The sequence below is a fragment of the Pyricularia oryzae genome, chromosome 4 (genome assembly GCF_000002495.2).
Source record: "Pyricularia oryzae 70-15 chromosome 4, whole genome shotgun sequence".
In the NCBI taxonomy this organism is placed as follows: domain Eukaryota; kingdom Fungi; phylum Ascomycota; class Sordariomycetes; order Magnaporthales; family Pyriculariaceae; genus Pyricularia; species Pyricularia oryzae.
In genome coordinates, this window is record NC_017851.1 from 2,067,963 (window position 1) to 2,093,405 (window position 25,443).

Here is a 25,443-nt window from a genome sequence, read left to right on the forward strand (position 1 = left end):
TGTTGATTGAGTACAGTAGTAAATTACTGACAGTCCCTCACCCCCGCAGTCCATCACGTGCTGAACCCCTGCTGTAGAACAAAGAACCCCACCCCACCTATCCTTTCACTGCCGCCAAGCCCGCCTCCACAGCAGGCAGAGCTCACCATTTGTCTTTGCTGGAGTCGCTGAAACACGGGGTCGCCATGGATGAGACAGTCGCTGTCCGCCAGCAAAAGTCTCCCTCCCAAACTCGAAGCTTACCACGTTGCCACGTAAAAGAATGCAATTCTCGCCCTTCCAACATGGCATTCCACCTCGGTCGACTACCCATGCACCCCCCGGCGATCTCGACCCCAGGCGACCAGGGGCAAGCCCGATATAAAACATGAATGACAGCAGAATCAGGCCATAATCGAGAGCAAAAAAACCACCTTTGTCGCCCTGGCGGGCCGCTTTTGCCTGCTTTTGCTTAGCAGAGAATAATACAACAAAACTAAATTCTCGCGTGATGGAGAATGCGGATTTGAGACCCGCGGACCTTGGACCATGGGGTCTAGCCCGCACTGTCCGAAAAGGTGTTTGACAGCAATGAAAGGATGCGAAAGCCTAAAGTTTTGGTCCCATTCAAACAAATGCCATCCGGACAAAGTTGAGACTTGATTTCTTCTCCTGCTTCTCTTTGACTTTACTTGTGAAATGCCAAGCTATAATCTCTGCTTTTCCACCCATCTCCGGTAATACTAGCCAACTGAACTAAACTAGACATCATCTTTTTCATCCTTTCGTAAAGGTCCATTCCTTGCACTTTCACTTGTCACTAAAAAGACCAACCAATACGAACAACCGAGACACTTTTTTTTTTTTTTTCCTTCCTAAAACCCGCCGCAGTCTGGTCCAGCGTCTCCGGCTTAGACTACTGAAGCATACTAAGCTGCACCTCATCTGACCGTTTCTTATACTATCCAGAACTAGTAGGTCTGATCGCAACGTTGCAGGCTGTTGGCACATTCTATTCGGGTCGAGGAGCTAATGCGGGCTGGTGTCTCAAAAGAAATACTTAGGGCAGATGTGCCCCGTTGTTGCACAGATGCAGTCCCCAGGGGATCTTGGGGCAGATGCGTGGCATGTCGATAACTTGGTGCACGAGGATGCCGAGGCCACAGACACCTTTGAAGACGACCGCGTGACGCCGATGGAGCAGATCACTAAGACACACTCGCGGCGACTGAGCCGGCATAGTCATGACGATAGGCAGAGAGGGAGAGGGTTCGACCGCTCCGCAACGGACGGGGACACGGACGCCAGCTCCCAGAGATACCGCCGGAGCAGACAGAGAAACTCTATGATCAGCCACTCCAGCCGCAACGCTGTACAACGTCCGCCGCGGTCTCACTCTGTCCCTTGGTCTCATCATCGGTCTCCGCTTCGTGAAGAGTCTGAAGCTCCTAGCCACGCAACCTATCACACCATTGACAGCGACGACAACTTGTCAGAGGATGAAGAAGACTCCGATGCCGTTGGAACACGACATAGCCAGTCTGCTATGTCTCACGGTCGGAATTCGCCGGCAATGAAAAACAGCAGTTCACGGAGCTCTAAAAGGAGCCCTTCCACCATTATACAGTCCACATTTGTCGACCGCGGCGAGAGCCCAAAGAACGAAGTCCCTCGAAAGCGTCTGGCATCTTCCACCATCTCCACCAGGGTTTCGCCACCGATAGTCAAAGTGCACGACGCCCTGCGGTACCTCGACGAAGACTCCCCCGACATCACCGAGGAGAGCATCCGGCGCTCCGTGGCAGAGGCTTCGGCAGTTTGGAGGCTGTCGTCTGCATCTTCGGTGAAGTCCAGCAGGGCACCATCTGCGCCCAACACGAGTCCCGGCTCGTCTTCCTCCTCAAGCGGCGACAGCGGCAGGTCATCCGACCTCGTACGGGACCACGAGAGCGACCGGAGCAGCAGCCCAGCTCGAAGCGTCAACGAGGCCGAACCCTCTTTGCAAAGTGGCGTGAACCGCGCATCCGTCGTCACCGCCACCGAGTCCAAAGAGCGAAAACACGGCAGGCGGCCCAGCCACGAGCAGTACGGAACCCCCGAGATGCCTCGCGGCAAGGCGCAGCTCCCGCACATCCCACCAAAGGCGTTAAAGTCACGCCCGCCGAGCCAAGCGCAGGCGATGCATCTGCCCCGTGCCGAGAAGCTGCCCCTCTCCGGGTACGAACTCCTGGCGGCACGCGTGTCAAACGCATCACAGACCGATCACGGCCATGGACGCAGTTCGCGGGCACGTCGAGGCAGCGTCGGATCTTCGGTCTCGGCAGTGTCCACGGCGCCGCTCACGCCTTTTCAGAACCACCCACCACTGAAGCCCATCTATCGCAGGTTCGAGGCCTTGAACCACAGGCTGCTCCTGCAGCTGCAGGACGAGCTGAGCGAGCTGGAGGAGCAGCTTCATCGCCTCGACACGGCCGACACTCAGACTCGTCGCGTCCAGAACCAGATCCTCCCAGCATCAAGACGTGCCGGGAGCGTAGCCGGGGGTGAGCTGCAGTGGCACCGGACCGATGTGCTGGCAAAGATTGGATATAAACTGGCCCAATACAGTGAGTACTTTTGACCGGCTTCTGACTCTTGTGCTTGGCGGATCATGAGCCAAGTGACAGCCAGCACCACAACCATATTTCCCCCCTGCTAACACGATTATTTGCAGACCATGTCCTCACGTCCTTCGCCGAGACACAAAAGCTGCCCATCCCGGCCGCGGACGACGTTGAGAACTATCGGACATACCTGGCGGCAAAGAACCCGATTGCCGAAATTGAAGCCCGGTTTCTGGACACGGCCGACGACCTCGTCTCGCTGACCCCACCGCGGCCTGCGTCCCCACGATCCAGCATATGCCGGAGCCAACAGCAGCACTACGCCTCCCACCAACCCATGTCCGACGACGCGCTCGCTCCCGTGCCAGCCTCTGGACCGCCTCTCTCCCACAGCCCTGCGAAATGGTCGTACCGGCACGAAGGGTCCCACGACGCCCAGTCTCCTGAGAAATCCAAGGCAGCGTCCGGCGCCGCTTCCGGAGAGGAAAAGAACGGATTCAAGATCCTGGTGGCGGCAGCGGCGGCATCCGTCCTCGTGCCTGTTCTCACGTTCCCCCTGATCCCCAGCTTCATGGGGCGGGTGGTGGTGGTGCTGATCGTGGCGCTCACGCTGCTTCGTCTTTACGGCGGCGACGGGAGGAGCGGCATTGCGCTACCCAAGCCGGCCAGGGATATAATAAGCAACCTGTCGACGAGGGACATTGTCCTGACCATGGGGTCGTACGGTGCCGTCATGACGGTGATTGCGGGGATAATTTGATGAGTGGGTTGGGCAACTGGATCTCGACCCTGCAAGGTTGGATTAGCCTTTGGAACTAATTGTTAGGCGGCGTTTTGCATTGAGGTTATCTTTATACTCTGGCGTTTGTTATACCCGTACGAATAAATAAAGTATTAAATATGCCATCTAAGGTGTTTCTACTCCGAGTCAAGAGAAAGAAAACGGGCGCAGAGCACCTTTACTGTGACACGTACTGAGATACAATTACTCAGCCAACTATCAAGACGCCAGTAACACCATGCTGAAGCCACGATCCAAGCCAAACTTTCTGTACACTTGTCCACACAACAACCAAGCTGCTCTAGTCCACATCTGGCGACGGCGGCATGTCTTCGGATTCGTCCGAGTCCTCCACACTCGGGCTTTGGTACTTGAGCGATCGTATCAGCTCATCCAGCCTGGGAAAGCTGACATCAAGCTCCTCCCTCACCCCGAGCATCTTTGGCGCCTCAGTTTCCCGAACGGGACTCTTCATCGACGCCATCGACGCCCGCCGGTTCTGCATCCGGGCCTTGACCGACGGGTTCGAGACCGGACTCTTCATCCCCGCCGCGTGCTGCCCACCTCCTCCTCCTCCTCCGCCCACGCCACCGCCGCGGCTTGCGCTCTGGCGGTGCTGGGGACGTCCGCGACTGCGCTGCGTCGAGGCGCGCGTGCTGACGCTGCCCTCGTCGCCCGTCCTGCTCGTCCGGTGCGACCGCGACGAGGCCTGGCTGTGCGTCTGGCTCGGCGCCCTGCTGGGGGACCGCAGCGGATCCGGCCGCCGCTTCGGCTTGGAGGGCGACTTGGCGTTTCGAAAAGTCGACGAAGGTCCCGGTGCGCCGCTGTCGGACTGTGGGCTCTTTGCGCCGTCCCTGCCGCCGTTCTTGTCCTTGGACCTCCGCCGTCGCCTCGGCTGGCCCTCCGACCGTGCCTGCTGCTCCTGCTCCTGCTTGCCCTTTTCTGACTGCGTCTTTGGTGTTGCCGGAGGAGATGATGCCCCTTTCGGGGGTGACTTGGCACGAGCCTGCCTCGGCTGTCGCTGCTGCTGCTGTTGCTGAGAATTCCTCTTCTGCTGCGCCTCTGCCTGCCTCCGGGCCTGCTCCCTCGCCCTCTCCTGAGCCTCGGCAGCGGCGGCGGCCTGCGCCTCGCGGACCTTTGCGAGCGCCTCGGCCTCGGCCTGAGCCTCCTTGAGCTTGTCCTCGGCCGACATGTCCTCCTCGAACACGGGCTTCCTCGTCTTTTGCTCGCGGCGCTCCAGCTCAATCTCAATGACGATCTTGCCCGGCAGCCGGCGGCGGAGCATGTCGCCGTCGACGTCGAAATACACGCCCCAGTAGCCTGCGTCCTCGAGCACGGCGCAAAAGCCCTCCCAGCCGGCAAAGGTCAGGCGCTTGTCCTGGCGGGTGCAGTCCCAGGGTCCGCATAGCTGGCCCTCGGACTGCTGCCGGTTGCCGTACATGAGCTGGTAGGTCTCGTGGTGGACAAAGACCCAGTTCATGATGGGGGCCTCGTCCGTGATGGTGCTCACGAGGCCCGAGTACTTGGCTTCCGGGTAGGGGAGGTAGTAGCCCAGGAAGGGATGGCCGTAGGGGGTGTCGTGTGCCATGCCCGTGTCGATGAAGCACTGTTTTTTTTTTTTTTTGTAGTGACTGCTTGTCAGTCTGTCTGTCGAAACTTGGTTTGTGGTCTTGCGAGCGTAGGCTGGCACGAGGCTAGACGTACCATGTGGCCAGAAAGGACGACCTGCTTCCCCTCCAGCAGGTGGCTGTACTGAGTCGACTTCATGCAGTGGACAAAGAGGTTGTTCTTGCGGCTGCGGTGCTCTTCGCGTCGCGACTTGGCCTGCGACGCGCGGATACCCTCGGCCGCGCCAAAGACGGCGCCGAAGCCGGCGATGAATGTGAGCACCATTGTGTTGGTGTGTTCCGGTTGGGTGGCCTTTGACGGACCAAACTAAAACCAGCACAGCGAATGTAAACCCAGCACAGCGAGTGTGACTTAGTGTAGACGGGCACTCTCACGGAGATCGCATGTGAACAAAGAGGATAACCAAGAGAGTCCTGGGACCAACAGTCCATGAGATCCCAGAGGCGCGCTTAGAGGGCCACCAGTACCAGACTGTTGGCTCGTCCTCTTTGATCTTTCGATAACGTCGCCCGCTTTTTCAATGCAACTCCGCAAAATGAGGGGAAAGGGATGATCGGAGTCTCAAGAACAGAACAAAAATGGGATGAAGGCGTCAGGCCCTGGAATAGAACAGAGGGAATGATAAGTCAGACAAGGAGGCAAGCAAACAAGCATGGCGTCGCGAGGTTGGGCTTACGGAAAATTATGGCAGATCACGACAGCGCGTGGTCTCTTCTCTCCCAGTCGAAAAGCCTTTACCAGCAGGCGACACCCCGGGAACAGTTTCTGAACACTTCTACGGTACGTACGTAGGACCCCTGAGATCAGTGGTGAAGAAATGTAACTGCCGCTCGTCCGAAGATGAAGTGGCAGACAAACAAATGAGAAAAAAGAAAACAAGAGACCAGGCCCCGTTTCTGATGCCTCTGTGGATCTCTTCCAAGATGCCATGAACACAGACCACAAAAAGAGGCCCAAAAAAATCACAATACCTACCAGTAGTATTACGTGCTGAGTGTGTTACCCTAGCAGGCCTAGCCAAAATGGCCCAAGGTGGGCAAAACAGTTTTGGTTGTTGGCAACACAAGAAAAAAAACATCGTGCGATTTTCCTTGGGACCCGTTTCAAGCCCAGGATATCAAATTCGGGGCCTATTGCCTGTCCAACTTGGGTTGGTTTGGTGGTGTCAGTGGAAATCATTCGATTTTTAAGCTTGTGGTGTTTCATGGGGTCCCGGGCAGCGGCGTTACGGTTGCGGGACCATTGGGGGGAGTGGGAGAAGGGGTGGCCCGGTCCCCCTGAAGTGGATGTGCCGGGGGTTGCAGGTACGGAGATCATCGAAAGGTCGGAGTTCGGCTTGGGATCAGAAGCCCGTGCTGTAGTATTTATTTAATTGTCCCAGCTTGGTGTAGCAACGACTTGGATGGAAGGATTGAACAAATATTATTTCTCTTGGTATCTTCGAAACAAATGGTCTTATGGTGGAGAAGGAGAACGGTCGGCCATCAATATTTTGCAGGCCTACTGCTGTGGTACATCGTACATTGTATATCGGGACCTGGTGGGTGGGTTGTATTATCCACGGCCTTAGTTCTCCACAGGAGCTTTTGAGGCTCTGTTTCCAAGGCTAGGCGACATTTGGTAAAAGGGTTGCACTGCACTGCACTGTACACTATTAAAATAGCCAACGTAAAAAAAGGCCGGGAATGAACAAAGATAAAACTAATACAGACAATAAAAACTGCTAGACTATGAACAAGTCAGTTCCCTGAAAACCACAGATTCTGATATGTGATACGGTAAGCAACATCGGCACTTTGCGAGTTTGCACCAAAATCGAACAGTTTGGTTCGCTTTGGGCAATCAGACAGTCATTGAAGTGGGAAATTCAATGCCGGGATAAGCTCGCGGGAAAATTCCCCGGAGAACAGTAGGAACAGGACCCTGTAGTGGGGCCACACCACAACCACGGTGCAGGGGTTTTAGAGTAGTGTAGTGGAAGCTTTTGGGTAGCACGCCCATTGGAGTCCACATTTGGATCCCCCAACTTCAGAGTTGCGAAATGTCGTTGTCGACAAGACGACAGCATCTCAGGCCATTTGTAAATGTCAAGGAGGTCGCAGCCGAACACCGGAACATAGCAAACACCCTGCAAGGGTTTTTAGAGAAAACCAGCAGACAAATCGGACCTCTTATTTTGGGGTGTTTACACAGGGTCATTCTCGAAACCATCTGGCGACAAGCAGGTGAACCAATTCACAAAGATTACACCAATACAAAATACTCGCCACATAATTGGCCCACCTTTCAGGTTGAGTGAGGTTAACTCTGCAATCAAGCCCATGCACTACTATACATAGTAAATAGCGATATACAAATGCCGTGCCCCTACCGGTCCAGTCCTGGCAATGGAGATCTCCCACCCTCGCCGTGGTAAACTCGTTTCGCAGATGGAGCATCATGGCCAGTTGCTCGTATGATGTCTCGCTCGAGAGAGCCCGGGATCGTTGCACTGGGCCGAGACCCCTGCGCCATCGTCTTTTAACGTTCCAGGGATTACCTGACCCCTGACAAGATTATCCCGCCATGACCAAGCTACATGCTGCCTTCTTTCGTTGTAGATTCTCGTTCCATTTACTAGTATTGACGACCAGATACCCTTTCTCCGCCCCTGTCATCTGCATAAGAGACATACGGAGAAAGACCCCGCTGTCAAAAAATAACATGGCCGATTCTGTCCAGACCAAACCAATATCGCAACCTGCTAAGCAAAAACAATCTCTCAAGGAGTCTAGACCACAGCAGGCCGATACCGCCAAATCCTCGACGGATTCTTCATTGACTCTTGATACAAAAGGACCCGAGCCCGCTCCCTCTCTTACACCCCTTTCATCCGATTCACCATCAGCATCTCTCACATCCCCATCAACACAAAACAAACCTCCCGCCCCCTCCCGGCCACCCACCACGTTGTCCCAACGAGAAAAGTCAGCACCAGCTGGAGAGTCGTCCAAAGATTCAAGCAGCTCGACAAAGGAACCTGCGCCAGCAACAACAGCAAAACCCGCCTCCTCGTCATCCTCGCCCGTCGATAAAGACCCTGGTACGGCACCGCTCAGGAGAGCTTTATCCTTCAAGATCCCCTTAAAAGTCAACACCGAGACAGCCAACGGCTCCTCTTCAACCTCATCCACGCCAAACCGGTCCCGCGCCTCCTCCGCCGTCTCCGACTCCAACAACAACAATAACAACCCGGAAAAGTCCACCGCCTCGCCACTCCACCAGCGCACCCGATCCAAAACCGCCTCCCTCTCCTCCATCGGTGAAGTAACCAGCCCGGTTCCTCACCAGCTTCCCCTCCCCGCCTCGCCGTCTTCACCTCCGCCCCAAGACAGCATCAGCCCCGTGGTCACCGTCAAAGACCCGGAACCCGCAGCCGCACCATCACCGACCTCGAGCCGCTCCCCGACCGAGCAGTTCCTATTCGACCGAGGCCTCCTCCCCGAAGAGCCCTCTCAGCAGATCCCATCCCCCCTCGCACTTCAGTCCGTTCTGCAGTCGCAGCTCACCAGCTACCTAGCCACTATGTCTTCCCAGCCGTGAGTACAACCCAATGAGAGGAAAGAAACCATCCAATTAGGGAAAAAAAAAGACCTGGCAAGACTGACACAAAGTGCCCACTTTTAGGGCCAAGACCCCCAGCGTCGAGCAGGTCTCGCCCCAGCAGCAGTACCAGCAGCCCCCTCAGAACATGCGCATGGCCCCCATGGCTCAGCCCGGCCTGCCAGTTGCCGCACCACTCCCCGGTCTCTCTGGCCAGGCCAACAGCGTCGTCGGTAAGTGGGAATCGAGGAAATTCATTGGTCAGACAGCAGAGGACACAATCTCCTAAACAACTTTTTACCTTAATCTAGGCAATTTACTCAAGGGCCCCGTCGGTCCCAACGGCCAGCTCAAAGACGCAGCACTCATGGTCGGCATCAAGTTGGATCTAGAAGCCGAAGTTCATCTAACCGCCCGAGTACGTGGTGACATCATCGTCGGGCTATATTGATGATTTCCGGCGCATGAATCGTGGTATTCATGACTTTTCTGTTCGAGGCCACACTCAGAAATGAGCCGAGTACCTGAACGAAAAAAAAAGAACTAGCAACAGGAATCTGTATTAACCGGATTTCTTAGTGTGTTTTTTTGTTTGTATTTTTTTTCTTCTCTCCTTGTCCACGACAGGGAAGCATGGGTGACAGCTCTCATCCAAAACTGGCGTTCAAAGATAATGTTAACATGGGATGGCAAGATGGCATAGTTGGGACGGAGCTCCTGTGATCCAGGCGATTAATCAGCTTCCTTACCAAGACTAGGCTCTTTCCTTGCAAACCTATAACGGCCGCATTCATACCCTTTTTCTTTCTTATCTTATTCTTTACATTTTCCCCACACATAGACAGGAGAAAAGGCAGAATCAGAAATTGTTTCCACTTGGTAAAAGACAGTATTGGGCAAACAGTGGAGAATTTGTTGCAAATTGAACGTGACTAAAACTAACGTTAGAAAAGCTGCAGTGTTAAGACGAATGCTGCCAGATCATCTGCTTCGAATGACCAAGCTCGCCCACCAATGGCAACTCAGTAGGGAACAATAGGTATACGGCTCGTGGTCGACCCACACGTGATGAATAGGTGCATGTTGAAACAGTTTGGAAGTCACCGGAACCAAGAACTGTAGTGGTTCGTAATGTGACTTACCTCAAAGTAAGGCTGGTAGATCATACCAAACGGTACTTAATCCCGAAAGGTGCACGTCCGTCAGCAACTGAAACCCCTGATCCTTGAACCCAGATTCAGCCAGAGCGAGGTCTGAAAAATTCTGTGCAGGTGCATCAGCATCAAGAACTCCAAGTCTCCAGGTCGTAGCAGACTTCTTCGTTATACCCAGGACCATCAACGTTGTAGTATTGCTTCGCCGCCCCCAGTGTTCGCTGACCTAGCAACACGGCCGAGAGCATCATTTGCGCAAACTTGGGATCAAAGAAGAAGCTGTCAACCGGCACACGGTTTGAACGCCCCTCCACCACTTCTGTAACGTCACCGTACACCACCAAAAGCGAGTGCGGTCGCGACTGTGTTTTTGATCCGGTGTATTGGCTTTCTTGAGTCAAGTCAAAATCGTCCTCGACCACAACCAGGAACGCCCATGGCACAATCGACAGGTTGTCGGGCCCGCCAAACTTGCACTTTTGCGGGTCCTTGTCGCTCGCCATGTGAGTGATGAGCACCATCCGGAGTCCTACCGGTCCCATCAGCGGCGTAAGGGTTGCGGGCCGAACCAGCAATGGCGGTCGCCAAAAGTTCTCATCCTCTGCAGGCCGGGGAATTCGGACCATTTCGACTGTAGACCTGCGGGAGGCGTTTGGGGAGCGCGATGAAGTACCTTGTGCCGACGAGACCACCGAGGTGCGCCGAGAGGTCTGATATGTCTTGTCTAGTTTTGACAGCTGTTTCTGAGAGGCAGAGGAAGACCTTTCGACACGCGAGGATGGATATTGTGATTCTCTTCTGGATCGTTTTATCTGCTTGATTGAAGACTTGCGGGTGCTGGATGACGAGGTCGAGCTATTGGAGCTTCTTCCCCGAGGCAGTGCACTTGTTGACTCTCTTGAGCGCCGGCTTGGCTTTTCAGAGTCAACACTATTGTCATACTTGACATGGCGAAATCCTTTGCGTCTCTCGCTGGCCGGCCCAATGTCGCTGGCACCATCCATACCAAGTGCATCATCAATTCGAGGCAGCACTGAAGCTCGTCGACAAGAGCTCCTGTTTCGAGCTGGCTCGGATCCAAAACGTGATATAGAGTTCTTTTGTTCTTTCTGTAGTGGACACAAGGTTAGCGAACGCAGTCTATGGTTCTATGTATTATTGATTCTCTGACAATTAGTGGACTACTCGTCCAATTCACGTACCTGGACTGCCCCTTTCGAAGTGTCAGTGCTGTATGTGTCCGAGTCCACAGCAGCGCCAGCACCAATCTTGAGGGCAGCTTCTTGTCTAGCCCTTTCCTCTGGACAGGGGATGTCATCCAGGTAGACATAACCGACAGTCTCCATGGAGGCTGTTAGCTTTGCCCGCTTGATGGGACAGTGCATATTGCGAATCTGTTCGGGAGTCAGTGTAACTTTTACAGGCGGCTTGGCTGGAGGCTCTTGGGGTTGTGACTTTGTGCCTGACTGAGGCTCGAGTCGTGAAGATACTTGGGCGATAGAGGATGCCAAAAGGGCTGCCTCTTGCCGGGCCCGTTCTTCAGGACACGGGATGTCGTCGAGGTATACCCAGCCCACAGTTGCCATCGACTCTGTCAATTTTGCCCTCTTGATTGGACAATGCATGTTCGCTATCTGCTCAGCGCTCAAGGTCACACGGGGACTTGAGGGCTTTGAGTCGACCGTTGTCGGTTTGTTCTCGTCCGCTGAGACCAACATTTTCACTTCCTTCTCGGTATTCTTCAGCGGCGGTTGAGCCACGGCACCTTGAGCGGTCTTTCCTCCAGTTGTGCAAAATCCGTCCAGCAGACCAGTCCATGGACACGCCTCGTCGCCCTCCTCTCCATCCTCCCTCACTCTGAACGGGCACGGCCGCAAGCCCAGCAGATCCTCGTCAACTTCCTCGGGTAGCGGCTCGCCGGGATCCATCAGGTCAATGAGCTCACCCGTGTGTAGCTCCAGAGGCACCAACCTTGCCTGCTCGCCGGAGAGGTAGAGCGCAATGTCCTCCAGCCTTTCGTACGTCATACCGGGTACGGTGCTGTAGATGGCAAAGGAGGCGCGCATCACGCAGCAGCTGGCCGCGTACTGACCCAGGCCGGGTGCGCTCGTCGGTAGGCCGCTTTGGCTCCCGCTTCCAGTCGAGAGCCTGGGCATTGTGGCTATCTCGGTAGCCATGGGTAGGTTTGTGGCGGTGTGTGGCTATGATTGAAATGGGATTCTGATCTTGCTAACTGCTGCAGTTTTAAATGTTAAATATCGAGGATTTTAATTAAGATGTAGGTAAGTGATGCTAATCTTAGGTAAACCAGATCTTAGGTTGCGTGAGTTTCAATGTTTCGAAGTCATGGTTTGGCTGTCGTTTAGCTTACTGTCTGTCTGCTCAAATGTAAAATGCAAAATGCAAAATGCAAAATGTTCCGAAATCCAAAAGCTTCGCAACTCTTTGTCGCTCCTGCCAATTATGGAAAGCACCAATGGCTTCCACTCTTCTTGGAAAATTTCAGAGTTGCCATTAGGTGCCCTCCACTAGTCTATACCGTATCCCTTTCCCGGAAGGCACGAACCGTCTGGGTGTGTCAGAATGCGACTCTCTCCATAAGGTATACAGAAAGACCCGGGTGATGGAGCAATATCGAGACTGATTGTGCCTGCAATATCCCGCCTTTTTGCGGTGTTGGAGTTAACGTGGGTACCTAGACATGACGGGCAGCTGTAGATTAGTTAAGGTCTAATACGATAATCGGGAAAGAATTCAAGGTTTTGTATTTTCAAATGGCTCAAGCGGTAGAAGATAAGGATGAGAGGAGGGGGGGAAAGCAGGACGGAAATACTGCCAGTGGACAGAATGTGAATTTACAGCCATCACCTCGTCGGCAGGTTTGGGGGATTATGGCTGAGTGAACCACACGGAACAATAAATAGAACTAGGCTGCAGGCTTTTTACAACATTTCTTACCCATTGTTAATGGAAATCCCAAGGTCACCGGAGCTTTATATCAGCCTAGAAGATGCTAAACTGACACCGTGACCGGTTTCACTGGCTTTTACGCAGTATACCTGATTTTCCGAATTCACCAAAATGACGTGCAAAGCGGATTTGCTCCGACATGGCAAGCAGCGAGGACGTATATGACGGTGTGGACTTTGGTCATGACCTGCGCAGCGGTAGTTGTTGACGTGCATTTAGAATGATCAAGATTGCGACTCCAAGCTGCAGTCGGTAAAGCCAACACACGCTACTATGAGAGTCTCTGCGTTCACCAGCCAATAACAGCGTCGATAGTTGAAGGAAACAGCTGCGGATCTGCGCGAGAGAAGCGAACTCAGGCTGCCAGATGGGAGAAATGAGCCCCGGCTCGATATCCCCTTTTGGTGACCCACTTCCTGATCTGGTGTTCCGGCTTTTCCATCGAACATGATGGCTCGATTCTGCTTTAATCTCACTTCCGGAAACAAGCTGGTCTGCGAGCTCCAGCCAATGTCTACGTCCCTCATTAGATTTGTTTGTCGTCTACTCTTTTCTGATTATTCTTTTGCCCCCTCCTCAACGGGCCTTTCCCGCTATATCACCCCGATTTCCGCCACAGTAACATCATCGTCGACACCAACTGCGATGTCCTGAGTGCTATCGATTGGGAAAATGCTTCGACAGTGCCATGAGAAATTGTACAAGCACCACTGTTCCTCAGCACGGTACCGGCCCCGATGAATTTGCCGTCGGACTATGACGAGAACGGACTTCCCAAGGACCCAGAGGAGAGAGGATCGTGGCAATATCAAAAGGATTATGCTCGCTTCGCAAGGGAGGTCGAGGTAGAAAGCAGACAGGATTATCGTTTGTCAACCGCGCTGAGAAATCAGGAAAAATTGGGTTTTACTGCAAAGTTCTGGATCAATTCTCCGCCGATGCTAGAGGTAATGCAGTTTGAAAGAACCACTTTTCGTTAGGGAGTAGCATTCTCCAGATCACAATTCTTATCCTGCTTATTAAACAGGATACAAATGCTGAACTGAGGGCGAGAAATCCCTTCCAATTTCGGCGCACCCATTCTAGGTGGTTTTGATACAGCCTCCACTTGCAGTATGTCGCGCAAGATGCACATCATGTTGCAATGGTTGTTAGATTGGCCACCCCACCCATCTATATCTGCAGTATCATCTTGGATGAGCAGGTACGTTAACTGCTCCAAAACGCTGGATTCCTTCGCTTGCTACCCACTTGACCGCTCCGAAGAGCGGCGGAGTCTCCGTGGCAATACTAGCCCCCTCCTCCGTTCCGGGCCCACGCTCCTTAGTGCGTCTCCGGAGATGAAACTGCGCCGGAATTTGGGCCGAGCCCGCTGCTGTCACTCCTCGGCTGCCGGATGTAGTCTTTTTTCCTGCCGTTCGGGGTCGCTCTCCTGACTGCGCCCACGCAGGTAACGAGGCTCCCCAGCTTACGGTCCCGTTGAACTGCGTATCCCTGTATCGCTTGCCATTGCCCAACGGCGGTGTTCTAGGGGATTGCTCAGCGCTCACCATGAGCCTACCTCTTCCGCGTGCCAGCAGCTGGGTCCGCGTTGGAAGTTCCTCCAGACACAATGCGGGTCTGCCCATGTCATCAGCGTATGCAAAGGCGGCAAGGAGCAGCACCCTAATTCCCGCCATATAAGTCTAATGACAAAAGACAAAATCTCCCTGGCTACAAAAGATGCAATCAGGGAGCATGTGGGGGATTCGCTGCCGCCCCTGTACGAACCACATGCCACGTTCGAGTTCTCCAGAGGACAAGTCGAGCGGCTTATGACATTGGCTAGAGGCCTGAGCCAGGAGAACCCAGACGACGTTTGCTGGCCCAGAAACCCATTCTGCTACACGGAGCCGTGCATGGGCGAGCATAGGTGCTGCCAATGACGACTTCATAGCCACACTGGGTCCTAGTCTGGTATTAGATGGAGCTAACTTCTGGCTTGCAAACTTTCACCCTTTTGTGGAAGCTTTTAGCGAGCAGGAGAACGTGGATAGGACACCCCTCACCAGAAGACAGAGATCTGTGTGGGAATGAAGGCCACGATGCCATGGTGATACCCCCGGCAGGCTCCTCATCCAAGTTGGGAACCGTGAACGCAACATCGGGCTTCGATTTGAAGACAGTTCGCGTATCCCGTGGCCTCTACTGGGAGGAAACAGACGCCGAGCCGCCTCTTGTGGTGACCTGCTGGTCGCTTATCTCATCGAACCGGCCACGATAGGCCAACATGCTACGTAAGCTTACGGCTGCCGCATCAGTGTCTGTCCAGTGTGGCTCAATTACAGTGACAGGGTCTGTCAGAAACGTCCCGGTAGTTGCTACAGATCGAGCGTTCCAGGCGGTATGGTCATCACTACGGCCCGGACCTGAGGTTATCAGCAAGGCGAGGTCTGTGAGATCCCGGCATATCTATCTTCGACTGACCTGGCCAACGGCACAGGGTATGCGACTCGAGAATGGTTCATCCAAGAGCCTACGTCCCTTGATGATGAAGATGCTTGGATTCGAGGAGGTGCGGGCGTCAAAGGCGACAGCAACGAACTTGTTGGGCAGATCTGGGGTTGCAACCAGTACTGGAGCAGCGGGCCCCCACACACCATTTTCACGCCAATCGCCGACATATTTGACGACAATTACGAGAAGTGTAGGCAGCAGAACATTGCCAAAATTTCCTCAGTTCGAAGGCGATTGGGATCAGGCATATGTCCCCTTCGCCGTCTACCCGACTTGCATGCGCTGCTTTGAGCGCGCGGTCTACCTAGGAACCGGCAGCAGGCGACCATCCCAAGTATCGCTATGCATGAATGTCGATGGTGGCCAGTCCTCGTCGACGCCGTCTTTAGAAGGGGGCTTCAACGAAACGACGCATGGGAGTGCAAGTTATGAGGTCACTCCGACGTTAAGCATCTCGGAGGTGAACATCCATCGGCACCCCTGCAACATTTGCAAACCCTCGGGACACTTGTTTGCAAGGATTGCAAAAAATGGCAGGGTCGCCAACGGCGGTTATAGGCCGAAGCAAATAACGGCGATCATTGAAGAAGACGCCCTGAATAACGACATGCAACCGGTGTGACTTTGTGCGAGAGTCGAGTTCTGCACAGCCCAGATAGTGGTGTAGGAACGTCTCAAAGTTGACACCAACAGTTGTCCATCTTAGAGCCCGCAGTGGCGAGATTTAGGCTGGCAACGAACAAACAGTGTTGGTTCTCCGGCCCTTTGTGTTGAATTATATTTTGGGACATAGCACTGCCAGAGCGGCTGGTTCCTTTAGAATGTTCTAGGTCATGGACTGATTCCCGTTCGATTCCTTTTCGATTTCAAGATGGTGTATGTTACTATTTTTTGACCTTTTCAAAACTCAGCCACATCGATGTGCAAGTTGGAACACATTGAAGGCAAGCTGATTATGTTTCGAAAACCAACACCTACCTGTATTTTTGTACCGTTAATCATTGCCCCTCCTAATTGTTGGTCCATGACAACGGACTGGTACGTAGGAGCTTGCTTGCGAGCTTTCGGCCTGGGCGTGCGGTGCACATCCAAGGCACCAGCCTATTGGGTGCCATGCGGTGTGGAGTTTGATCCGTTGGCTTTTTATTGATCTACGACAGGCGCGACCAGACCACACGACGGGAAAAGGGTTTTCCAGGGGCACAGCATGTTGGACTTTTCATGATCTTGTCCCCCTCTCAGATGCAAAGAAGTAAGGCAAAGTATTAATTACGATGCAGCCAAAGGGGATAGAGTGTGTGGGGTTGATTGCCATGTGTGCCCCTGGGCGCTAAGGTACCTACTTTTGCGGAGGTACTACAGAAGAAAAAAATGGGATGGCGCAGTGCAGGAGAAAACGTGGGAGTTTCGATGGGCGTGTAACGATGAAGAGCTGAATGGGCGTGGCTAAGGTACATACCCAGCCCAGGCAGGCAGATTCTTTTGGCAGGGATGGCTGAGTTCCCTTAATGGACGCGTAGCCGACCCAGATGGACAGAACGATTGGCCTGGTTAGCCGACAGCACCCCACGTCTAGACTCGCAGGGCTTGCAATGTTGTACAAAAATGGAAAGCGTTGGATCCACTTTCTGGCGGCGATACAAAGCTGTAAGATTTTGGTACGAAACCCAAGTGTCGTACCTGTCTCTGCCTGCCCGTCAAGCCGTCAACTTTCTCTGCCTGCTTGCCACGTACCGAAAGGAAGGTAGAATTCTAAACATCACCTCCACTCCCACTATCTCACATCCATCACAGCTGCGATAGCGTAAGAAATAGAAACTCCCGCTTGCCTAGACTCCCGGCGTTCTTGGCTTCCGTTTGACGTTGCAATGGTTAGTGTGATCCCAAGCTGTTGGGGTCGCTCAATTGATTGCCCCCAGATCTTTTGCAGCTCCAACGAACGAGTTGAGATATTTGTGCCAATACAAACGGGGGCGAGAACGATTTCTATGGCCGCTACCAAATCTTCGAGTTCCTGCCAAGTGTGGAAGTCCATGCCGACCGTTGAGTGATTTCCCTACTGGGAATTGTTTGGGGGTGTCCTGTCATCAAAAAGGCCACTATCGAAAAAAAAAAAAAAAAAAAAAAAAAACTCGTCCGCTTAGCTGGCAGATTGCTTACCCACGCTGAGTGAGTACCCGCACCACGGTTCTTTGTGCTGTCGCGCAGCGCAAAGTGAGCCTTGCCTGGACATATCTGCATTGGATTATTTGCATTCAAACATCTTTGGACACCAAACGCAACATGGTCTTTGCCCATGGCAAAGATCGCGTCTAGGCTTTCTGGGATCGGCCAAGCGCCCTAGGGGCCGGGAAACATGCTGTGTCGGAACCTTGTTAGTTTCCAGGAACATTTTCCTCAACGGGAATAACCATGAGCTGCAGAGAAACACCTAAATACCTGTTCCACAACTCAAAAGCTCGCACCGATGCGTGCCGACGAGTTGGCGCCCGCAGCTCCCCGTCGGCCGTCTGCTTTTGCAGACGAGTTGGTCCCAGTTTGGAGCTAGGCAAGCTGGGCAAAAGCTGCGCCTTGCTCTGATACCAACAATAATGTCGGCTGGGCTGCAAAATTACCCTGAGCTACGCACACCATCCAGTATCATTATGCAAGGTTCTCAGGTGGCCCCCCTGCTCTCCCATACTGTATGTGCGGATGATGCTTATGTGGAGAACGAAGGATGATTGATTGATTAATTGATTGATCTATCTTGTCAAATCATCACCCACATCATCTTGTCCAATACGGGACACCACCACGGCGTGCTTTTGCTCAATCTCACCCCCCTCTCTTTTCATCATAGAGCGTAACAAATAAAAACACGCACCCCTCCCTTTAGCTCCACCTTCTCAGATGTCGTATTTACTGCCGAAGATGTTGGCCTTTCTCCCCTCGTTGTGAATTTGTTCCTCTCACTATCTCATTTTCCTACTTTCTCTTCGCTGTTATGATACCCTAATTCCCTCTTTTGTTTTTCAGAGTTGCTAGGGAACTTGTTCGACCTTCAGTTGTGGCTTGATATGAGCTTGTAATAAGAAGACCATAATCCACGGTCTCTGCGAACTATCTGGCAAGGCTGAGAAACGGACCTGGCCTCACAACACAATACGGGAATTCAGACGATATTAGGGAAGCGAGCTTCGAGAAATACAACAAAACCTAACCGCGACAATGTCGCTCGCACCATCCACAACTTACATGACATCCACAGCCACGCACGCATACACATCAGGCAGTACTGTGGTCACCAAAACCTTCAACCTCGAGCCACAAATCACACCATGGAAAGCTCCAGAGTCGTGTAGCGCCTCGATATTCTGCAGCATGAAGGGGAGTGAGGTTGGGCCTCGAAGAGAATGCTGGGATTACGACATAATAAACTCATCCGCACGCCAATACATAGATGAGGCCTGCCATCCTGCAGGCTACAAGGATATCTTTTACCAAGGCAGCGCATACGAAGACTTGACCTCACTAGCGTTTCCCGGAACCGCATGCCCACAAGGCTGGCACAAGGCGTGCACCTCCACCCTGGCGAGTGGACTTGCGACCCAAACGCAAGAGATGTGCTGCCCGGACGGATATGATGGCTGCACCATGGACGGCGGGGCCCGCAACTGCTATCGAAGGCTCAAGACCGCCACAGCCATGTGGGTGGTCAAGGAAGAGACTGGCAGCACGACGGTCCGCGAGTTAGTGACGAACTCACCAATAACCGGCGCTGACGACGAAGCTATAACGATATACCGAGCCGCCTTCCCGCTGGCCAGCGGAGCCGCAACAACAGGGATGGATGTGCTCGGTGTGACCGTGGCAGGCGACGGCCCGGCTCGGACAGGGATGCCTGGTCCGGACGGCCAAGAAGAAGGCCGCCTGGGAGGTTCGCAGCAGCAAAGTCAAGATCCCCTCAGTCCTGGTGCCATCGCCGGTATAGCGCTCGGTGCCGGGGTTGGTCTTGCTCTGCTCTTCGCCGTCGGCCTCTTCATAGTCATGCGCCGGCGCAAAGCTGATCGGAAACGAGCCCGCGCGGCGCGTAGGTCGGCGATGCAGGAGACGGGCCTCATGATGACACGTAGCGACGGCGGTGAGCCCAGCCCCGACTTTGGGAAATCCATGGATCCATATGCATCGGCACCACCCTCAGCCGGACTCAAATCCGCATTCCCGACCTCGAGCTCAACCCTACTACCCACGTTTTCAAGCCCCTACGACCCCAAATCGACCCTGTGGGAATCGCCAGCCTCGGTCGGCCAATACCCGTCGATGGAAACCCTACGAACGCCGTCGCCGGGGATAATGCTGGGGACAGACGGCATGTACTACTACATACCGCCGCCGGACCTACCATCCGTCAGCGAGGGCGCCGTCGAGCTCGACTCGAACCCTCCGCTGATGTCGCCGCCGGCACGCATGACGCCGGTCGAAATGGATGCCGGCGCCGAGCCGTCGTGGGTCCCCACCCCGACGGGGGCCTATTATGGACTGCGTAACTCGGACGAGCCGCAGATGCGCCAGCAACGGCAGCAGCGTGTCTTTGATGTTGTTAAAAAGACGCAAAATCAATGAAAAAAAGACATACTGGCCTTTGATGTGGACTACAGCCTCGTTATTTATCGCAGAGCGCTGGGTCAAATCCTATTTCCCTAGTATACGGCCAATTATAGAGAGGTTTGGTACCCTCCACACTGGTATGCACAAAAGAAGAGTGAAAGTCTGGGCTCTTTCCCCACGATGTGCACTCTTCCATCAATTTTAATCTGAGAGAAGCAGTTAGTGTGTAACGGCTTCCGAGGGGAAAAAAAGACGTTCAGTTTTGTATGGTTTGTTCCGGAGGCTATAAGACAGCGTGTGTGTCCATCGAAAGCAATGTTCAGGCGTTATGGGTTTCACGGTAGGAAGTTGTTATTCGTTTGCACAACCACAAGACAGTGCGTCAGGTTGTTGTTGTTTGCTGATATTAGTCATTGCATAGCCTGCTTTTAGCATCATTTTCTATATCATACATTATTACATCTTCATCCTGGCGATTCGTTCAAATTGCTTGCCTATACACAATCACAAGATCTCTTGCTTTCCTTTTCCTAGTAGCGACCAAGAATTCGGGACATTGAAATATTGTTTCTGGACTGTTTGTTGTCGTGACACGTCCCAGGGGCGACACCTGATGTGTGAAACCATATACAACAAAACCAACCGAGCATCAGATCAGACTTAAAATTGGCATTGCATCACCTTCTTCCTCCACAACAAAGTAAAACGAAACAGACAAACCGACTGATGATCATCTCAAGGTTAGGCATTATGTCATATTCTTTCTTTACAAAAACAGTAAACCCAGAGAAAACAGGCTCATGACTTCATAAACCTCGGATCAAAACCCACACCGACCAGAAAATCCAAAAAGCTAAATTCCATCAAGCACCTGCCGGCTGTTGTTGCTGCTGTCTTTGGGAAGCGGGACGTTTGATGTAGTCCTGGTTCTCAATCGTCACGCTCTTGGTCATGTGGTTGACCTTGTACACACCGACGAGTCGCGCCGCCAGTTCGAACATGTTGTTGCGGAGTGAAATGACGATGAATTGTGCGTTCTTGGTCCGCTCCTTGATGTAATTGGCAACGATAGAAACCTAATTTCAGGAGTTAGCGTGATTCTACTGGATCAAGTGGCAAGCCAAAGCAGCGATTGTGTACTTACGTTCCTGAAATCCAGCGCCGCATCGATTTCGTCCATGACATACAGCGGCGTTGGCTTGTAGTGATGCAGAGCAAAAACCAGCGCCAGACTGCTCAGCGTCTTCTCACCACCAGACAAGTTGCTAATGTTCTTCCACGATTTCTTGGGAGGCATCACGGAGAACAGAATACCCTCAGAGAAAGGATCCAGGGAGTCGACGAGCTCAAGCTCGGCGTTACCACCCATTGTGATCATTTGGTACATTTCCTTCAATCTGAGTGAGATGGCGCTGAAGCCCTCCATGAAGCCCTCGAGGCGAAGGCGTCGAAGGTCATCGCACCTCTTCTTGGCGGCGTCACGCTGCGACACCGCACTGTTCAGGTCGGAGGATCGTGCAGCATGTTCTTCGACACGACGCCGGTACTCAGCCAGGACACCGAGATCGACGTTTACGTTCTGTGTACGTTCCTCCAGGGTCGCGATCTCGCTCTTGAGGGTTTCCTTGTCCATGTCTGCAAGCTCATCCTTGGTGTAGCGAGGAATTTGCAGTGGCTCGGAACCATTAGCTCTGCGAGCAGGTGACGAAGGCGGCCCGTCCTTAACAGCCGTCCTGTCGGCCTCAGCCTCTTCATCATCTTGCTCAGCTGGAGCGTCTTCCATGGCGACGTCTTCCATAGCAACATCCTCATCACCGGCCACAGCAGCGGCAGTGCTTTCACCGGTGAGGTCGTTGATATCTTGCAGGACGAGTTTGGAGAGCTTGTCATCCCAGTAGCGAAGACGCTTTTCTGTGTCGCTGAGAACCTTCTGGTTTTCCTCGAGCTTATTGCGCATTTCAATCTCAGTCGCCCTTGTGGCATTGAGCTCGGCAGTCTTTTCGTCAAGCTCTGCCTTGAGTTCGGACAGCTCCTTCTTCTTGACTTTGAGGGCTTCTTGCGCCTCCTCGACAGCTGAGCTGAGGCTTTCCGACTTGTCTCCCTGATTCTGAATCTCGTCATCCAGTGATTCCAGGTCACGCACTGCAGCCTGGAGATCTTTGGTTGCCTTGGCATGGTCCTTTGCAAGCTTGACCTTTTGCTTCTCTGCCTTGACTTTCTTGACTTCTGCGGTGGAAAGCTCCTCGTTGTGTGTCGCGATCTCTTCCTTTAGACTGTCGATCTTGGCACGTTGTGCCCGAAGCTTCTCTCCACCGACTTGCATAATCTTGTCTTGCAGGACCTTGATCTCCTCCTCGACGCTGGAGGTCTCACCGTACAGCTTTTCGACCTCCTTTTGAAGCTTTGCGATCTCCTTTTCCAGAACGGCAGCGCGGTTGTCATCCGTCTGAGACGGCTGGTGCTCTCTGCTCAGCTCCTCAATGCGTCGCTGGACATCCGCAAGATTCCTGGCGCCGCTGTCAATTTCGAGCTTCAACTTCTGCATCTTGGTATCGAACCGAGGAATCTCGTCCTTGAGCTCACGGAGGCGAGTTTCTAGACCTCTCTGGTACTCTTGGAACTCCTCGAATTTGGCTTCCAGTCCGTCGCGATCTCCTTCCAGCTTTGCAACTTGCTCCTTGGTGGTATCAGCAACTAGTTTAGATGACATCAGACCCTTCTTGACCGTTGTGCCACCACCAGACATGGTTCCAGACTTATCAATCAACTCGCCGTCGAGGGTCACAACGCGCCATCTCTTGGCGCCGTATGCAATGCGGTTTGCCTGAGTGAGGTCCTTGGCAACCAATGTGTCCTGGAGAGCGTGATAGAATGCAGGTCTGAACCGATCGTCCTTTGCCCTAATCAGATCAAACAGACGGGGGGCATCCTCTGGGGTCTGGATTGGAGATAGGTCTCGTGATCGGAGCTTGTCCAAGCAAATGAAATTACCACGGCCGAGGTTCGTCTTGCGGAGATATTCAATGCATTGCTGTCCGGCTTCGACTGTGTCGGTAACAAAATTGTCCAGAGCAGGGCATGCTGTGGAGATGGCCACGTCGTACTTTTGCTCGATTGTACCGAGGTTTCCTAGACGGCCATGGAAGCCGTCGATACGACCAGACTCCTTCATGCGCATCAGAGCAGTCAAGACATTGCCTTGAGTTTGTGTTTGTGCCAGGCTGGAGCGGGCCTCATCAGCCTTTTGCCTCGCGTTGGACACTTTAGCACGGATCTTGGGCTCCTGTCCGGCGAGATTCTTGAGTTCTTCCTCAATGTCGTGTGCCTCCTTCTCGAGGCCCGCCTTCTCGGCTAGACACTGCTTCAACTCCTTGGACTTGGCGACACGCTCTCCCTCAATTGTGGCGATCTTGGCTTCAAGCTCCTCTAGTGCAACAGCACCAGAGTTGGCCTTCTCTTTGAGGATTGTCAGCTCACTTTCAGCAACAGCAATAGCAGACTGTTTTTGGTTGATCTTTTCTTTCCAAGGCTCGAGTGACTTTTGTTTAACGGCAATCTTGTCGGAGAAGGCCTGAGTCTTGCCCTTGAGGCTGTCGCGGATCGTGGCCAGTTCCTCCTCCTCCTCCTTAATACGCTCCTCCAAGGACTCGATATCGCGGCCATGGAGCTCAATCTCCTCGGTACATTTCTCAATCGTCTCCTCCCCTTCAGCAGCCGAATTCTCTGCGTTTGCAATGGTCTTCTCCAGCTTCTTCTGCTTGTCCGTCAGGAACTTCCTCTTCTCCTCAAACTTGACCCGCTCCTGGTCGAACTTGGCTAATTCTTTGGCCAAGACCTGGGCCTCCTTGTCTTGAGTCTCAAATTCCTTGCTGATCTTGCCATACGTTTTCTGGAGTTGTTTGATGATCTGCTCGCTTCCCTCATGCTTTTGCAGTTCGAGATCAAGCTGCGCCTGCTGCTGTGTGATTGCCTCCTCGGTGACAGCCAAGTTGTCATCAAGTTCACTGATGTATAGCTGATACAAGGCCGCCTGCTTAGACACAAGTTCATTTTCGTCACGGATGAACGCCAAAGCCTTGTTCTTCTTGTCTTCAAGGCTGTGCTTTTCCTTCTCGACGTGTTGAACACGACCATTCTTCTCGGTGCAAATTTCGTTGAGCGTCTCAACCTCAGCTGCTGCCTCCTCAATAGGTGTCTTGTACTTGGAAGTACCAATGATGTCCTCCAGGTACTCCAGAAGCCCGTCCTCGTGCTCGTTACCGGCCTTTGGTTTCATCTGAGCAATGGACTCGACCTCACCCTGAAGAATCAGAAAACGCTTGTGATCCAGATCAACACCACGTTCTTTGAGCAGAGTTGTAACAGTTGTGAAGTTTGAAGTCTTATTGTTGATGTAGTATGTGCTTGAGTTGTTACGGAAGGCCTTTCGGGAGATGACCAGGTCAGAGTTGGGGATGACTTCATGTCCACCTCCGGGTAAATCCAAGACCTCACGAAAGTGGACTGCAACCTCGCAATGGTCTAGGTTCTGGTACTGCGCAGAGTTGTGAATCAAGGCAGAGAGTTTCCCCTGACGCATCTTGCTGGCACGGAAACCAAAGACGAAGAGGAGAGAATCGATGACATTAGACTTGCCAGAGCCGTTGGGACCGACCACGGAGGAAAAGGATGAGTGAAAAGGCCCGACCTCTTGTCTCCCGGCGTAACTCTTGAAGTTTGTCATAATGAGATAGGTGATCACTATCCGCGGTTTGGGGGTTGTATCCTCAATAATCGGTACCGTCAGGGTTCGTGACTTGAGCACAATATCCATGGGCTTCTCCAATATTGTGTCCATTGCCCGTATCGGCTTCACGGCTGCCAATGTTTCTTCGGAAGGCCGCCTTTTCTCGTTTATGCTGGTGCTGGTAATATCAGCCAGCGGCGATGCCGAGACCGTGGAGACATCTGGTGAGACCTTTGGTTTGGGCGTTTGTGTAGGCGTGGCCAAATGACTTGGCTCCAACTGGCTTGGCTCCGGTGTGGTCTCTGGCTCAACGGCTCGAGGTGCAGCACTCTTGCGCTTGCGCGGAGCGGCCTTCTTGGGCGGCGACTGCGGTTCAGTCACAGTCGCTACAGATTCGTCAGGGTTGAAGATTTGACTGGGCTCCTCGGGCGGCGCGAGGCTTTTCTTGGGACGACCGCGACGAGGGAGAGTACTCGATATGCTGGCAGTGGTCAATGTGCTGGCATCTGGATCAACTGTCCTGCGTCTGCTGCTAGCCGCGGTTGATTTGCGCGGGCTCCGCTTGGGTGCGGGTGTGAACTCCTCCTCGCTGTCCTCAGGCATTTTTGTAGTGTTTGCGATCTCGTCTTCATCTGATGAGTCCACAACGGCGGTACGTCGCGATGCCGCGGCGCGGCGACTAGGTCGGGCAGACATGTTGTACTGCTAATAAAAGTCCAAAAGAAAGTCGTGGATATAATCAGATGCACCAAGTCGGCTCGAAACAGACGAGAGTTATATGTTGGCGCACTCTGCGTTGGCTGCGCCCGCAGAGGGAAAATTGGTGATGGCGGCGTTGGACGTTTAATTGTTGCCCTGACCGATCCCCCGCTTTGTTGACTTGCACCTGGGCGCGCTGCCAAAGTAAACAAACAACCTGACAAGCCACTTGGC

The 25,443-nt window shown here is 53.3% G+C and overlaps 8 protein-coding genes across 8 annotated transcripts; 4 read left to right on the forward strand and 4 right to left on the reverse strand.

Annotated features, from left to right (window-relative positions):
- The first annotated feature begins 175 nt into the window (after positions 1 to 175).
- On the forward strand, positions 176 to 3,488 carry MGG_03384 (uncharacterized protein). Its single transcript, XM_003716512.1, has 3 exons — positions 176 to 953; positions 1,034 to 2,585; positions 2,693 to 3,488. Exons 2-3 carry the CDS (start codon positions 1,049 to 1,051, stop codon positions 3,340 to 3,342), a joined length of 2,187 nt encoding a protein of 728 aa, XP_003716560.1. The 5' UTR covers positions 176 to 953; positions 1,034 to 1,048; the 3' UTR covers positions 3,343 to 3,488.
- Positions 3,392 to 6,193, reverse strand: MGG_12712 (uncharacterized protein). The gene is made up of 3 exons (XM_003716513.1): positions 5,669 to 6,193; positions 5,068 to 5,591; positions 3,392 to 4,969 (listed from the first exon to the last, which is right to left on the reverse strand). Exons 2-3 carry the CDS (start codon positions 5,254 to 5,256, stop codon positions 3,665 to 3,667), a joined length of 1,494 nt encoding a protein of 497 aa, XP_003716561.1. The 5' UTR covers positions 5,257 to 5,591; positions 5,669 to 6,193; the 3' UTR covers positions 3,392 to 3,664.
- A 1,405-nt stretch (positions 6,194 to 7,598) lies between these two features.
- On the forward strand, positions 7,599 to 9,540 carry MGG_03383 (uncharacterized protein). The gene is made up of 3 exons (XM_003716514.1): positions 7,599 to 8,570; positions 8,659 to 8,807; positions 8,886 to 9,540. The coding sequence occupies exons 1-3, from the start codon at positions 7,696 to 7,698 to the stop codon at positions 9,023 to 9,025; spliced, it is 1,164 nt and encodes a 387-aa protein (XP_003716562.1). The 5' UTR covers positions 7,599 to 7,695; the 3' UTR covers positions 9,026 to 9,540.
- A 316-nt stretch (positions 9,541 to 9,856) lies between these two features.
- Positions 9,857 to 11,884, reverse strand: MGG_03382 (uncharacterized protein; the record flags this gene model as incomplete). The annotated part of the gene is made up of 2 exons (XM_003716515.1): positions 9,857 to 10,837; positions 10,931 to 11,884. The coding sequence occupies 2 exons, from the start codon at positions 11,882 to 11,884 to the stop codon at positions 9,857 to 9,859; spliced, it is 1,935 nt and encodes a 644-aa protein (XP_003716563.1).
- A 1,947-nt stretch (positions 11,885 to 13,831) lies between these two features.
- MGG_03381 (uncharacterized protein) lies at positions 13,832 to 14,632 on the reverse strand (the record flags this gene model as incomplete). Its single annotated transcript, XM_003716516.1, has 3 exons — positions 13,832 to 14,087; positions 14,171 to 14,363; positions 14,469 to 14,632. The coding sequence occupies 3 exons, from the start codon at positions 14,630 to 14,632 to the stop codon at positions 14,022 to 14,024; spliced, it is 423 nt and encodes a 140-aa protein (XP_003716564.1). The 3' UTR covers positions 13,832 to 14,021.
- Positions 14,633 to 14,967: 335 nt separating this feature from the next.
- Positions 14,968 to 15,816, forward strand: MGG_03380 (uncharacterized protein; the record flags this gene model as incomplete). Its single annotated transcript, XM_003716517.1, has 1 exon — positions 14,968 to 15,816. One exon carries the CDS (start codon positions 14,968 to 14,970, stop codon positions 15,814 to 15,816), a length of 849 nt encoding a protein of 282 aa, XP_003716565.1.
- Positions 15,817 to 18,109: 2,293 nt separating this feature from the next.
- Positions 18,110 to 20,278, forward strand: MGG_03379 (uncharacterized protein). The gene has a single exon (XM_003716518.1). The coding sequence runs from the start codon at positions 18,405 to 18,407 to the stop codon at positions 19,797 to 19,799; it is 1,395 nt and encodes a 464-aa protein (XP_003716566.1). The 5' UTR covers positions 18,110 to 18,404; the 3' UTR covers positions 19,800 to 20,278.
- MGG_03378 (nuclear condensin complex subunit Smc4) lies at positions 20,184 to 25,388 on the reverse strand. The gene is made up of 2 exons (XM_003716519.1): positions 20,929 to 25,388; positions 20,184 to 20,860 (listed from the first exon to the last, which is right to left on the reverse strand). Exons 1-2 carry the CDS (start codon positions 25,204 to 25,206, stop codon positions 20,648 to 20,650), a joined length of 4,491 nt encoding a protein of 1,496 aa, XP_003716567.1. The 5' UTR covers positions 25,207 to 25,388; the 3' UTR covers positions 20,184 to 20,647.
- Positions 25,389 to 25,443: the final 55 nt, after the last annotated feature.